Raw genomic sequence first — 15,664 nt, 5'->3', positions numbered from 1 at the left:
ATTAGTCCTACAACTTCTCTCACTCTGCTTCTCCCAGAGTGGGAGAAGTTAGTCCTACAAACACGACAGTCCTACAAACTCGAACTAATTAGTCAAACACAAACTGCTTCTCACCAAAAGTACTTTTGAGAAAAGCACTTTTGAAAAAAAACACTTCTCAAAATAAACTGATTTCTGTAGCTTGGCCAAACGGGCTATTAGTATCTGCTTCAAAGTAGTTAAACTTATATATTAGGTTTTTATTATGTCTTTTAATTAGTATCAAGTATGTAAATCCAAAAGAATTTCGTTAATTGTTAGAGGTATAAACTATAATATTCATTGTTTTTCTTAAATTCTCCCTAATTCAATAGTACAAATACACAATTCATTTTAACAAATTAAGTACAAAACGGGGAGCTTTTGTCTATAGTTTAGGGTGTTTTAAGAGAAGGGAAGGTTGTTTAGTCGTTGTGAAGGAATAATTCAATAGACTACTACCAATGTTAGCTGACCATAAGATAACGTTTACTATTTAACACAGGATGCATACAAAAGTCCCCTGATTACAGAGAATCATGTTTGGGGTAAGGATTTAAACGAAACTTTACACTTAGGCTAAGTTATATCCACAAAACCCATCACTATCATTCCCCCAAGCTTCACAGAATAGAAGATATAGTTCTAATCTGAAGAACTAAAAGAATTGCTGAAGCCAGTGAGAGTCAACTGCATCCCTCTCCAGGTCGGTTTTCATTTTGCTCAACTGTTGCCTGACCTCGCTTGGATCCATCTTATCCAGTGGCAACTGAGAGAAATCCTGTAAGAATTGCCGAGCTCTGGCAGTACCTCTAGACACGTCATGAGGGTCAAATTCTCTCTTCCGTTTTGAAGCTGCCTGGAAGAATAACAAAAACAAAGGCAAGTGGGGTTGAGACAAGGGGAAAACCAAGTACCACCGGCTGCTCCGATTACATGTGACTTTGCTACTATAAGGTTTTCCATGAAGACAGTAGAGCATGCAAGTGCTTAAGTGCATTTTAATACACACCCAAAAAAGCATATAAGCAATAGAGCAGATCAAGATGTCATAAGAAGTTTTATCATATGACACCATTGACCATTCAAAAGCATCAAATGGGTTTTGAAAATATTAAGATTATGTGCTTAAATAGCAGAGCGAGCATTTTTACATTATCACCTATAGCTAAACCCATTTAGAAGTCTTGCATATGATTTTAAAACGGGTGAGATGTAAGAATGCATCTAGACAGGATGTAGACATAACCCTTTCAAAAAGATAAGGAAGCAGAATTTTTATTGATTTTTGCGATGAGAAAAGGAAGGTAACCAAATGAAAACACCTCTTTAATGTCATTTGGAATTATGGCAATAGGAGAGAAATCCTCCAACTCAGATGCCTTTTCTCTAGCCAGGGCCACAACACTCGGTGGAAAATTTGCAAATTCAGCAACATGAATACCAAAACTCTGATCACAAGCACCTGGTTGAACCTGGAAGAGTACAACGGTCAGATGCTGCAACTGCTCACGTTCTAAAAAGCATAAGAAAATAGTTTTTTAGTCCATGATGTGATTAGGCTTTTAAATTCTCCTTTCCACTAAAGCATATTCAACATGCCTTATGGTTTATAGCACCCAAAAGCAAAAGTCGCTGTGATTTCAATGCTACTGCCTTTATTAATTTTTAACAATATATTCAACTCGTCTTATGGCTTATAGCACCCAAAAGCCAAAATCACTGTGATTCCAATCCTAGTGCCTTCATTAATTTTTAACAAACTTCCTCAGGACTCAAGAGAGGTAGAGTGGAAACTATCACATGTATTGGCACATCACAGAATGGTGTATATCCTTGTAGCATGGACTTTAAACAATCAGCAAAGAAGTGAGTATCAGCAGGTAAATCTGGAACTGAAAATCACATATACTCCTATTTACAACAGGTCACAAATTAAAACTTGTGAAATCAACTAATTCCAGTGACTTTTTGACTGTTTGTGCGCACACCATATAAAAACTAAGATTGCATGTGAAGCCAACTTCATAAAACGTATTCTGATATAAATAGGATACGGAGATTTACTAACTAAGCACTTACCAGAAAGTCCTCACTGGTCACCATAAGCTGCATTTGATGGGCTATTAAGCAGCATAGTAAGTTACATTTTTATAATGTCACAAGTACTCTTCTTATCTTTTTTTCTGAAAAGTAACATCTACACTTACTATTATTAACATAGCTTGTGTTAGTGTTGATTCACGATACTTCATTATAGACGTACAGGGAGATGCTGCCAAACTACAAGCTTTTATACTGCTACCTAATAGAAAGTCTCCTATTTCTACCAGTAGTGAAAGAAATAATCATCCCTACTAACATCAGATATCAACCTAAATAAAGCTCAAACTTTCTCAAACCTGGTAGTAACAAGAGTATCAAGAAATAAACTTTTTTTGTGATAAGTGTATCAGGAAAGAAACTACTCATATCACTTTAACATTATTCGCAAATGATGAGAATGAGTCAGAAGTAGACAGAAAGATGAAGATAAACGTACCTTGTAAAGCATAGTTAGCTTGCGATTAGAAGGGTCAATGTGTGCAAAAACATGAAAATTTGCTATCCCAGCATTTTGCTTATGTCCATTGTTACCATTCTTGTTGGCCAATGCAGTCAGCTCATGAAAGTGAGTGGCAAACAATGTTGGTGCCTTAATTTCTTCAACAATGTGCTCACAAATAGCCCAAGCTAAACCTGATAATGTGAGTAAAATACACGAATACAATCATGAATTAGAAGAAAAACAACCTGATGACATAACAAAGTTGCCAAAGAAATAACTCTAGTTCAGCAAGGTACACGCTCAAAAAGAGAACCCCCAAAAGAAAGAAAAAGAGCATTCTTTCCGTGCCTGCCAATATTTAGGATACAAAATTAGACACGGCTTCAAGCTGAGTGTATTTGAAACCATAGTCTCCTACGGTGGACAAACTGAAAGAGAACTAACTGCTCATGAAACTCAAGTAGTTTTCCATGAGGCTGAGTTAAATCTTGAATTTTCAAGCCTGCGTTGGACTAGGTTGTGGAAGAATAGTCAGCAAAATAATCCATCACGCTTTATCATAAATTTCATTGATATCAGTGCTAGTAGAGAATAAAACAGTTAATGTATACGCCATGAGAGAATGCAATAAGCATGCCAACTGTAACCACCCAACTTCATATTTAATGATAGAAGATAATCTTATATCTAATACAAAAGGCAGACTTAGGTGAAAAGTAGCATGGAAGAGTTCATTCCCAGTTACATGGGATGAGAAAGAAACAAAGTTATGAACACACTTCCAGAGTGAAACTCACAAGCAGAATCAGTTAACAGCATGAAGGAAAACAGAATGGTATGAAGCCCAAGATTAAAAAAAATAAAGGCAATCACATGAGGTCTTGATTCTGCTCATCAGCTCATGCTTTTATTTTTTGTATTATCAAGAATCTGAGCCTTTACAAACTTACCTTGCAGAAACATATACTAGAACAAGAAACTCTGGGCACTCACTCTGTAGCAGTGGCGGACCCAGGATTTTATGCAAGTGGGTTCAGTTGGAAACAACCATAGCTAGAGCCCGTTTGAATTGGCTTTAAAAAAATGATTTTTCAGCAGAAATAACTTTTAAGTCAAAAAGCAATAAGTTGGGGTTGCCTAACTTTTGCCTTGTTTTAAGCAGTTTTTAACTTATTTTAAGCACTTTTTGATTTTGCCAAACACCGGAAAAAAAGCTAAAAGAGCTTGAAAGTTGATTTGACTAGCTTAAAAGCCAATCCAAACACCCTCCTAATATAAGCGGTAACAGGAAGCCATTTTTTATCCTTTTTGTTCATAGAGTAATCTTAAAATGAAATCATCTTAAGTTGTAACAAATTTTTGCTTATTTTAATTTAACAAATTTAAATTTAGCTAATTTAAAATTTTGCTATACTTTAACAAAAAAATAATATTGACCAATCTATAAAATTATTAACTCCAAGAGATTTGAGATTATAAATTATTTTTTAGTTTTATAAGTAACAAATTTTTATTTATAAAAGAAGGCAATAAGAAAAAAATTACAAACTAAACTAAATTAATACCATAATTAAAGAAAGAGAGCTTATACACTAAATAATAAAATTTAATTATAAAACAACTAAGAAAATTTCGACATAAATTAAATTAAATTAAAAAATAATAAATAATTTCAACATATATACTTGAAGGGCTTAGAAAATTTTATGAAGGAGAAAGCAAAAATTACCTTTTGAAGTAAAATAAACTTCACTATAAGTTGTATTGAGTTTAAGTAAAGACAACAAATTTTAAAGTGAAATAGAGAGAACGAAAAAATATAAGACATTGGAGTAATAAGTCAACAAGCCAAGGTATGGTTAATTTAATTTGATGCAAAACAGTTTTACTAAGTCTACCATTTGTACATTCTTGTTGCTATCTATACAAAAAAGTACAGTATGTATAAAAGCACTAGCCAGGAATCGAACACAGGACCTCGCCCAATATATGAACCCGCTTGACCACTTTTGCAGAAGCAAATCATTTGTCATGTGTGTTCAAATATAATTTTTATATAAAGTTACCCTGCTTTGGTTGTAATTTACATAGATACACAATAGTATTTTTCGATGAAGCGGGTTCAGTTGAACCCCCTTAGCTATATGTGGGTCCGCCCCTGCTCTGTAGGAGTTTGTTTCCTACTTAGTTCAGATGTTTTCAAGAGAATAAATAGCAGAAGACCCATACTTTTGCAGAGTTTATGACAATCAGCAGTATATTTCATGTATACTCTGTTCACAACAACCAGTAAATGTCAACTTTCCATACGTGTCTCTCCAACGTAATCCTACTATTTCAAATGTTTGCCCGCGATGCCTTTCAGACAGCCCAAATCCACACTTCATGTATAACTGCCTTTAAAGTTCATAAAATCACCAGATTATTGATTTCTCGCAGAAATGTCATGAGTGATCCACTATCCCATGACGAGAATATTTACCAGAAACATACGAGGATGGTACATGTAACGGTTGTTACTCTGCTTGCCGCTATTTCCCTAGGTGGAAAAGAATGTTGAACAAAGAATCTAATACCAATGAAATTAGCTCAAGTCTCTTAAAGTGGAAGCTTCAAATGGGTTACATGACAGGTCCTGCAAATCTATATCATGTAATGAGGCAACGATACAAGAGCAAGTCGAGCAAAGGGAGTGGTGAAATTTTAAGAAAGATGTTAATATAAATTCACAGATCAGAAACTCACCAAAGCCATCATAGGTTGATGTACCACGGCCCAACTCATCAATTATAATCAATGATCTATCAGTAGCTCCTTTCAAGATCGACGCAGTCTCAAGCATCTCTTGCATAAAAGTAGAAACTCCTCTCAGCTGATTCAAGGAAGAGGAAGGAGAAATAAAAGCTTGTTAGTTCCTTTAATTAATAAAGAAATGACCCGACAAAATAGTGACAAGTAATAAATAAACAAACATACAAAAGAAAACAATTTTATTTTAGGCAAATGACAGATCATGAAATTACCAGCTGTTCCAATATAAATATTAAGTTCTGAATCCTTTGCGTATAAAGAGGCAGGGGATTACATTTGTCATTCTACTACTGCATCAGATAGTAGGACAATGTGGTGGAATCCGATGCTTTGTTGTTCAATTGGTAGGCAAGGAGGACCGACCCTGTACCTGATGCACTGATGTTGAATCATGATGTGTTTAGCATGAGTGAGCTATGCAACAGGGACTGGGAAAGGTGCTTAGCAGCATGTAGATCAGGAAGGCTTAGGTGTGGGCATAACAAAACATTGATAGTTCTCCTGCATGCATAGTATGGGACCTATGGGCTATTTGGAAGGCAGAGGATGTCAATACTTTAAAGGAGCAGCATAAATTGAAGTTCTTCGCTTCCTTTTGGAGTACACAGAACAGCCAGGAGCACATTTATGAGAATGTGGAATCAAATCCCTACAGCAGGCAAGCCATATCTTTATACAAGGTTTTCCTTTCCTTTTAGAGATAGAAGATCATTCACTCAGTAGGAAAAGCATAATTTAGTTTAGCTACTGACTAACACTGAATGCAATTCAACAATTTATGCACAACATCAGTTTCGTAATTAAGCACAGCCTTTCCACTTAAAACCATAAGTACCAAAACGGAAGTGGAAAACATCAAGCACATAATAAGAAGCTCAATTATATGAAATGTATTCAAGCTGATCTGACATGTGGATCAACTATGTATTGGCAAATGAGACACTTATTTAGCAGCTTCAGTACTCTTTTCTTTAATATGTACTGAAAGAAAGCGGATGGGCTTTTACGACATCAGCATATAGTTGGTTATTTATTATGCTGGATTAATCAACAATCAATCAACTAAGCCTCAATGCCAAACTAGTTGGATGAACTCAAAAAATTATGAAGGGCTAGCATGTTCTGTTACGACAAACTTCTTCAACATGCGCCTTAATGAGCAAGTTGATACTTTTATTTCTAGATATTCAACAAGGATATGTTGTCTCACCTGGCAATCTCCAGCGCCAACACGAGCAAAAATACAATCACGAATAGAAATGGTAGCATTGTCACATGGAACAAACGAGCCAACTTGGGCCATCAGGACATTCACACCAACCTGTTAGTGCAAATTAGCCAAATGATTGAGATTCTTTTTGAGAAAAAGTCAGTTTATGTATAAGAATAATGAATGAATAGAGAAAAATACTGGAATGCAAATAAAATTAGATCTTCAAGCAACTGATTATGAATTCTGTGAATATACAGAAACATCCTCACAAGCAGGAACTGCCGAAAAGCAATAATTTAATTACATTTATTTCATTAACAACTTGTCCCTTACAGACCTAGACAGATGATAAAGAAGGCAAAAAGAACTTTCAGCAAAATACTGAACCCGCACCTGCCGAATGTAGGTAGACTTTCCACCCATGTTAGGGCCTGTGATAATCTGAAACCAACTCTCTCCCCTAACCTGGGAAGATGAAAGAGGTAGGTTATAAGCCCCTCCAGACAAAATATCAGAGACAAGAACACTTCAATGCTATAGAACACATACTAGTCTACAGTCATTAGGAATGAAGTTAACCCAATCTTGAGCTTCCACACAAGGATGCCTACACCCTTCAAGTATAATATCTCCTGTATCCTATATGGAAACATCACCATATTAGCTGTGTATAATTTTCTTTAGCATGGTATCAGTGTCATCTTAAATGGGAAGAGAAAGAATGTCCCTACTGGTGGACTGATATTTGGTCTTGTGTAAGGAGTTGGGCAACTGGCAGCCAAATCCGCAAAACTCAGTAGCACATCCAACTCAGAAAGTACACCAGCTATACCTTCAAACACCTGGAAAGCCACTACTCGGTAAATCCAATAAATGGGGTGGGAAAGAAGAGGAGGTTCACCCAAAATATACAAATAGTAGACATACCTCGGAGAAACTCGCAGCTGTTTGAACTACACGAGCTACCAATTCTTTCTGACAGCTCTTGTACTCCTCTACAATCTTGTGGAACTGATCTCCTAGTTTTTTGAGTTTTGTATTGGTGAACTTTACCCCATCCTTACGTGTTTCGAGAACAATGTAATGAGAATTTAGCTGCTTCCTAACTTTTGGTTCTTCTTTCTTGGTAATTCTGAAGACGTGTCCAAATTGTGTTTCTTTATCTAGTTTAAGCGACTTATCAACAGGTAGATCAAGATCATTGGCAGTTTGTTTGTGCAAATTATGAATTTGTCGCTCCAATGTCTCTTGCTCATCCTTCAGAGCAGATAAATTTGGGTCATATGCAGAAGAAATCATGTATTCTCCATTCTCAAGTTGATCAAGGTCAACAGAAGTTTCCACAAGACCTATGAACTTATTCAGGTGATTATCATCACTCCATTTCTCCAGAGAATCAATATATCTTTCCCTAATGAGTGTTGCAAATTGCCCATCATGCCGTTCCAAAACACTTTTGATATATGGTACTCTGATGCTTGACTACACATGAAGGAAAAAAAAAAGAAGTTAAGCCAGGACCCCTGCATGATTTTGCTAAGAAAAGAGGGGATTAAAGTCATTTGTACTTCAATGTATAGCTGATTGAAATCTATGGAGTCGAGGCTAACAAGAGGGGGAGAAGGCACAAACGAGAAAAGAGAACGTACCTGATAGAGTTTTACAACGTGCACTAAACTGGCTCTTTTCCTCTCAAGATTGTGTGTCAGCCGCTCGATATCTGAAATTCTTTTTAGATGCTGCCTCAAGTCTTGGCGAAGCGCAGCATCCTCCACGAATGATTGAACTAAATCCAGCCTACAGTTAATCTCTTCTACATCTAGTAAAGGCTGTTTGAGCCACATGTGCAATAACCTTTTACCCATTCCAGCAGTACATGTTCTATTCATCAGACCGAACAAACTAAAATTTTTATTAGCATCTGATTTGCTCTCCATAACATTCAGTGCTCTCATAGCAGCAGAATCTAATCTCATGTAACTACTGAGGCTGTATTGTTTGACTGTATAGTTTCCATAATTGCTCTCATCCGCAAGTAGTTCTGCATAAGAAAGTATGCAGCCCAAAGCTCCTGATGCACATTCAAAACCAGAGACCAAATCTCGAACAGGTTCTACTGAACCCTTGACGAGCCTACCAAGATCCTGTACCAAATCTCTCCCTTTAAATTCGGTTTTCTTTCTTTCAGTTACCATCACGCCGCATCTAGATATTGCATCAAACATAGGCCTGTATTCACTGGATTTGCCAGTCTCCGCTGGTACAAGACATTCTCTGCAACCAAGAGCAACCAAAGCAGACTCCAAATTCGTGAAGTGGCTATCATCTAGAAATTCTGTTAAACCAAGGACTCTCTTTGTAATATCAACATAGCCTAAGCCAACTTCACATCCATTCTGACCGAAGTTTGGAGCAAGAGCAGCAATCACCGGAGAATCTTGCATTTCATTATTAGCAAACAGAATATCCTCAAAACTTCCAAGATTCCCTGGGGTTCCACTTTTTACCAGTCTCCAGTTTGAACCACTGCCCTCATATAGTTCAAGAGTACGGTCCATTCTCTCCAAGAGAATGTCACGAGCTATTGTTTCAAACATGTTTCTACTCACACTAATACTGGAAAGGGCATCAGCTCCATTACCCAACTGTCGTAAAGCAGTTGTTGTGTGGTAATATGTCTTTGCAATGAAAGTTGCATCATCTCCATGAGCAGTATAATAGTCCTAAAAGAGAAGGAAGGGGGGGGGGGTCATTTAATCATCAATAAAAGAAAGAAATGCATGCTGCCACCAAAGCAAAAAAGGGCTTCCTGTCGAATAATGAAAGAACCAAAAAGAGAAAAGCACAAACGCATGAAGATTCAGAACAAAAAACAAGATACAGAGACAGAAATTTTAACAGGTTATTCAACCAGCTAAAAATTAATATAGGTGCCAGGAAAGAAAGAAAGTTTGCTGCACCACCTTAAAGGTGAATAACTTGAATAGCTCAATTAATAACTTCAGGGGAAAAAAAAAACTGGAACCTGCCTAATTCAGATGGAACTACAAGCTTAAACAAAAGGCAGTAGTATGACAAGCATACAAGAATAAGGGCATCCATTCAAGAATCTCAAATGGAACTAAGAAAAAAAAAATAGCTATCACTATATGTAGCTGCAAAGACAAATAATAAGGCCAAGCACACCACCCAAGATTATCGCCTAGCAGCTAATAAATTTGGAATAAAGACCGTGAGAGACCAAGGTCAGAATCACAATAGAGGCAAAAAGCTTCCATTTGCCCAAATCTTGGGGAACAAAGTTATCTGTTCCTGTACTAGTGGAAAGATGTGCAAGTTGGCTCGGACTCCACCATTTTTGAAGGGGGGAAAAAGAGGACTAGCAAAGAGATTAAGAGAAGGCTCACCCGACGATCAAAGAGGCGAACTGCCCTAGGGTCCTGCAAAAAAATCAAAAGTTCTCTATTAAGTGAACCGCCTAGCAATTTTCTCTACAAGTGAAGGTGCAATAACTATTTAAACAGAATGAATAATATGAAAAAGTTACCTTGGGTAGGGTTTTGAAAAATGAGAGAAATCCTTGAGCTTGCTTAGCATCTAAAACAAAACCATTCACAATAACAAATATCAATCAATCAAACTACAGTTAAATCCCCAAATCAGTTGAACCGCTAATATGAACCATCAATATCCATTTATTAAACACAGTAAACAATATAAAGAGAAAAACTATAAAATAAAAAAAATTAGAACTAGAAAAAAGCTTGTAAGAATAAACTTCTGAGAATGTAATAAAACATTCAAAGAATTAGGGTTTTACCAAGTTTAAGCTCAGGAAGCTTGCTCTGTTCCTCCAAATTTTCATTCATTTTTTTTTTTCTTTTAACTTTTCTGCAGTAGAAATGAAAAGCAAAGGATTTTATAGAGTAATGGGAAAATGGAGGGATGTGGGTTGGCGGGAAAGAGAATGGCGGGGAGCTAGAGAAGATTCTCTTCTAGATTCGTGAGCTAGGTACATATGGACCTATCGTGTTATGGGCCTATATTCTATCAATCGGGCCTAACTTGAAGCCGTACGGATGGGAGAAATTCAAAAATAGTCAGATTTATAATTGATCGTTCAAAAATAGTTCAGTTTCAAAAGTAATCGAAATTTAGCCACTTTTTATGTAAAGATAAATTTGAACGAAAACACTGTTCAAAATCCGAAAAATACGCCAGCATATTATACTTGGAGTTCCAGCATAAGTATGCTTGAACTCCAGCATATTATGCTGGAGTTCCAGGATAAGTATGCTGGAACTCCAGCATAATATGACAGAGCTCCAGCATAAGTACACTGGAACTCCAGCATAATATACTGGAGTCCAACAAGTATAATTGTCTAGTATAATATACTGGAGTTTGGAGCACTGGTGCTCCAGTCTCCAGTATATTATATTGGAGTCAGCAAAGTATACTGGTCCAGCATAATATGCTTGAGTTCATACACAGGTGCACCGAACTCCAGCATATTATGCTGGACCGGTCTCTGTTGCAGCAAAATAGTGGTTATTTTTCATTGACTTCGTAAACGCTGGCTATTTTTGAATGATCAGTCCGAAAACTGGCTATACCGTGTTATTTTTACCATACGGATAGGAGTGGAAATGGCATGGGATAGCCATTATTTAAGGTGGTATTTATTTTTTATCCAGCAATTCTAATATTGAGCAAAAATAGCCACTACTCCATTAAAGTTAATATGAAAAGACATTCTTACCCTTTCTTTCATTGTTTTTCTTCTCAAACCCTCGCTTCTCTCTCTCAAGTTTGATACTCATTATTGATCTCTTAAAATGTGATGACCCAAAAGTTGCAGAATCAATATGTGATAGCAACAGAGAAACGGTCACATCATTAATCATGGTATTCCTATTGAAGTTCTTGAGAATGTTAGAAGCTGGACATATTTTTTGAGTTGCCTGTTGAGGAAAGGAGGGAGTACTTGAACGAGAATTCACCCACTCTCTGTAGGTGGAGTTCTAATTCTTGTTGATGCATGTGTTGTTGAAAGGATTTGGTACTTAACTTAGAGTTACAAACACAGAAATTAAGGATATGTAGTCCTTAACTTAGAGTTACAAACACAAAAATTAAGGACAGGTAGTCCTGAATTTAGAGTTACAAGCTCAAAAACTAAGGACAGGTAGTCCTTAACTTAGACTTACAAGCTCATAAATTAAGGACAGATAGTCCTGAACTTACAATAACAAGCTCATCAGTTAAGAACACTTGGTCCTAAACTTAGAGTTGGAAATTCAAAAATTAAGGACACTTGGTCTTTAACTTAGAGTTACAAGCACAAAAATTAAGGACAAATAGTCCTTAACTTAGAGTTATAAGCACAGAAATTAAATATAGGTAGTCCTGAACTTTGAATTCCAAGTTCAAAAGTTAAGGACATGTAGTCCTGAATTTAGAGTTACAAGTTCAAAAGTTAAGGACAAGTAGTCCTAAACTTACAGTAACAAGCTCATAAATTAAGGACACTTGATCCTGAATTTTACGAGCATAAGAGTATTTTTCCGGATAGGTAAAGTTTATTAAAGCAGTGGCTAAAGACTATGTATTTTAAACAGTGGATTAAACGTAAATACATGTCTTATTAGTGGATAATTGTGCACTTCCCTAACAGGAAAAGGACCAAATAATAGGTTGGACTGGACTTTCCTTTTCCGCTTGGGATGTGGAAATGGCACTAGGTAGCCGATTTTAAGGACACCATTTAAAACCCATTCAAACTTTTTAAAAGGACTTTTACATATATAGTCATATAGATAAGATTTTAAACTTATTTACACGATTTTGCCTAAGTTTTTATATTTACAGGAAGTAATAAAAGTTTTTTGCAAAATATATACAAATTCGGTCAATATATACAATCTATCTACAACGTAAATATACTCTTTTTTGTACATATTCCGATCAAAAACTATAATTTAGATATAATTTATATACAACTTATATACAATTGTGTAAGCTGTAGATATTTTGTATACCATTTCGACATTCGACATAAAAAATATATACAATTTGTTTACGTCTTCTTTTTCGAGTTTCAATATGAAATTTCAGCCAAACCCACCTCGAATCTTCACCAAATTATCTCAAATTTGAGATATAAACTCCAACGGATATTCCCAATCATTTACAACAACACTCAATTCAAACAAAAAAATTCATAAAATTCTATTTTCGAATTCAAAGCTTTGAAACTTTTTAATGGTTGTCAATACAGATTTTAATGGATTAACACAGCTTCCAATTCAATCTACTTGCTTCTAATTAATACTATTTTGTTTATCGATTCCAAAAAGCTAAAAGAATGATAACTAAAATAATTCTCTTCATTATAGCTAATTTCTTTCTTATTTACTTCCTCGTTTTCATTGGATCTGAAGCAAGAACTTGCTAGGTACTAATCTTCTATCTTTTTTCACTTAACATTAGTATCATTTCTTCGGTTAATCCACATGAAGATATTAATATAAGAATAATGATAGAGAATGAGAGAAAGAAAGAGACGGAGAGAGAGATCGAAGAGAGAGCGAAGAGGGAATTCCCTATCAAATTCCTAATATAATGGGATACTCATTAATACTAATTTGTATATACGTAAATTATATATCAACTTATAATTAAGTTAAAACCTAAACAGTGAAGGTAAATAAGTTTCTAATGTAATACATACATGTAAAAATCCTTTTTTTAGAACTATCTAAAAGTTTAGACCAATTTGGCCAACTTCAGATGTATCCTCCTCTTCCTCTTTCCTCTTCATACATTTGGATCGAAAATTTGAGCTTCCAGAGCCTAGGTTCATACTCAAAGTCTGAACTGCCAAAATCAAATTCTGACATTCGAATCTGAGTTTTGAACTGCTAGAGTCTAACTTTCATTCGAAGCTATAAAATCTGAACTGCATCCTTTAGACCTAAGATCTAAAGTTTAATTTTGCCAATCGAGTCTGAAGTTTAAAACTTCAGTCTGAAATTTGAAACTTTAGACTCGAGGCTTAAAGTTTGATTTTGAAACGGTAAATTTTAAATACCTTATAAAGTTTGGCTATGTTTTAAAGAGAAGTCCTAAAAGCAGCTATTCGTGCACTTTTCCCGCTTGGGATTGGACCATTTGCATCTATACCGGCTTTTTGGGTCATGTTTTAACTTGTGTCCGCTTTGCAAAAAAAATTGCAAGCGTACTCGTTTTTTCACGTAACTTCAGCATATGGGGCTGAAGTAGCAAAGACAATCACGCAAAACTTCAACATTCTAGTAGACGGGACTAAAGTAGCAAGTGTGCTGAACCAAGTGTGCTAAAGTTTTTATTTGTAATTGTTGAACTTAAGCATAGTAGTTGAAGTTTTGTTCTCTATTTGCTTAAGTTTTTGTTTGTAACTGCTAAAATTTTTGTTTTTGTAACTGGCAAATTTCAGCTCTAGAGCTGAAGTTGTTGTTTTTGTAACTGACGAACTTCAACTCTAGAGCTGAAGTTGTTGTTTTTGTAACTGACGAACTTCAGCTCTAGAGCTGAAGTTTTTGTTTTGTAATTGGCGAACTTCAGCTCTAGAACTGAAGTTTTTGTTTGTAACTGGCGAACTTCAGTTCTAGAGCTTTAGGGGGCATGTTGTACCCACACGAAGTAACTTAAAGCAACATTAACAGGAATCAAGAAACATCAACACATTACAAATCCAATCGACAACTAAAGTCTCCAATTTTCGCCAGACCCAATTCACCAAACAACAATATAAAATTGATAATTAATTTCTCTTGTCCCATTTTCACATCAAAATTGTGCATAAGATTCAAGTTGCAAAACCAAGATAGAACCTTTACAGTTGAGGGTATCGGCGAAAAGGAAAAAATGATTGAAAGGAGAAATAAGAAGAAGCAGATAGGGATGAACCTTGTTTCTAGAAAAAGAAAAGAAAAAACTTTGAGGAGGAGAAGAAAGAGGAGAAAGGGGGCTGAAGTTGTTTAAAAAGTTGGTACAAGTTAAAAATTTTAAAAAAATTGGTATAGGTTAAATAAGGGCGACCAAATAGGGCGCCCCGTGCGCCGTGCATTTTTTACCTTGGGATTAGTACGCACTTGGATGAAATTTGAGTTGAAGCGAAAAAAAAGTAATCACTTAAAGTGGAAAAGCAGGGCACTCCAACGAATTTGTGGCCTAAAGCCGAATTTTACGAGGAGCCTTAATTTTTTTAAATTATTAATTTTTTTTAATTTGAAGTTCATTTTTCTAGTTTTTTCTAGATGCAAAGTTATTAATAAATTTTTTTATAATAAATTTTTTTCTAATAATTCTTTCTCAATTGGCAATATAGTTTATCCATTTAATCTCTCTTCATACATTATTGAGCTTAGTTAAGATTTTATCAATTTTAATTTCGAAAAACTTTTTTTTTGCTGGAGTAATGGTAACAGGAGTTATTAACATTATTATATAAGCAATATAGACATTTGGAAAAGAATCAAATCTTTTTATTTGATTGAGTATATTAATTAAACTGTTATATTCTAATTGTACTATTTTTCTTAACACTTTTAATTTAGAAAATAAATCTAAACCATCAGTATCAGATTAATTAATATGCTTCAAGAAACACTCAAGATTAAGGCAGTATTTTTCTAAATTTCCATCGTCTAGTGACCTTAGCTTTTTACGCTAAATAGAAAAATAAAAATATTTCATATGCTTCAAATTGTTCAAATCTATTTTGAAGTGAAAAAAATAGTCTTGTCTACTATGTATAAAAAGTAATTAAATCTAAGGACTATTCAAGAGATGTTGAGGACTATTCAAATCTATTTTCATATAATATATTAGGTGTAACAAAAAATGAGTCCCCACAAATATGGGGCCTAAAGCAGTTGCTTTACTAGCTTTAGGGTAGGGCCGCCCCTGAGTGGAAGTTAAGGAAGAAATAAATTTGCAAAAGTTGCAGTTAAAAACAGATTTTGTGGAAGTAGAAGTTGTATTTGAATTTTTATAATTTTCATTTTAAAAGATAGTTTCTGAAAATTAAA

At 35.2% G+C, this 15,664-nt stretch overlaps 1 protein-coding gene across 1 annotated transcript; it reads right to left on the bottom strand.

The window, feature by feature from the left end:
- Positions 1-490: 490 nt before the first annotated feature.
- On the bottom strand, positions 491-10,578 carry LOC104244948 (DNA mismatch repair protein MSH2). The gene is made up of 13 exons (XM_009800469.2): positions 10,411-10,578; positions 10,138-10,187; positions 9,998-10,030; positions 8,240-9,313; positions 7,518-8,072; positions 7,322-7,432; positions 7,140-7,229; positions 6,984-7,055; positions 6,588-6,698; positions 5,312-5,438; positions 2,561-2,757; positions 1,344-1,493; positions 491-877 (listed from the first exon to the last, which is right to left on the bottom strand). The coding sequence occupies exons 1-13, from the start codon at positions 10,457-10,459 to the stop codon at positions 677-679; spliced, it is 2,820 nt and encodes a 939-aa protein (XP_009798771.1). The 5' UTR covers positions 10,460-10,578; the 3' UTR covers positions 491-676.
- Between the last annotated feature and the right edge of the window lie 5,086 nt (positions 10,579-15,664).

This window comes from Nicotiana sylvestris, chromosome 6 (assembly GCF_000393655.2).
Source record: "Nicotiana sylvestris chromosome 6, ASM39365v2, whole genome shotgun sequence".
In the NCBI taxonomy this organism is placed as follows: domain Eukaryota; kingdom Viridiplantae; phylum Streptophyta; class Magnoliopsida; order Solanales; family Solanaceae; genus Nicotiana; species Nicotiana sylvestris.
The sequence above is the reverse complement of the archived record's forward strand: the minus strand, read 5'-3'. Positions and strand labels throughout refer to the sequence as shown.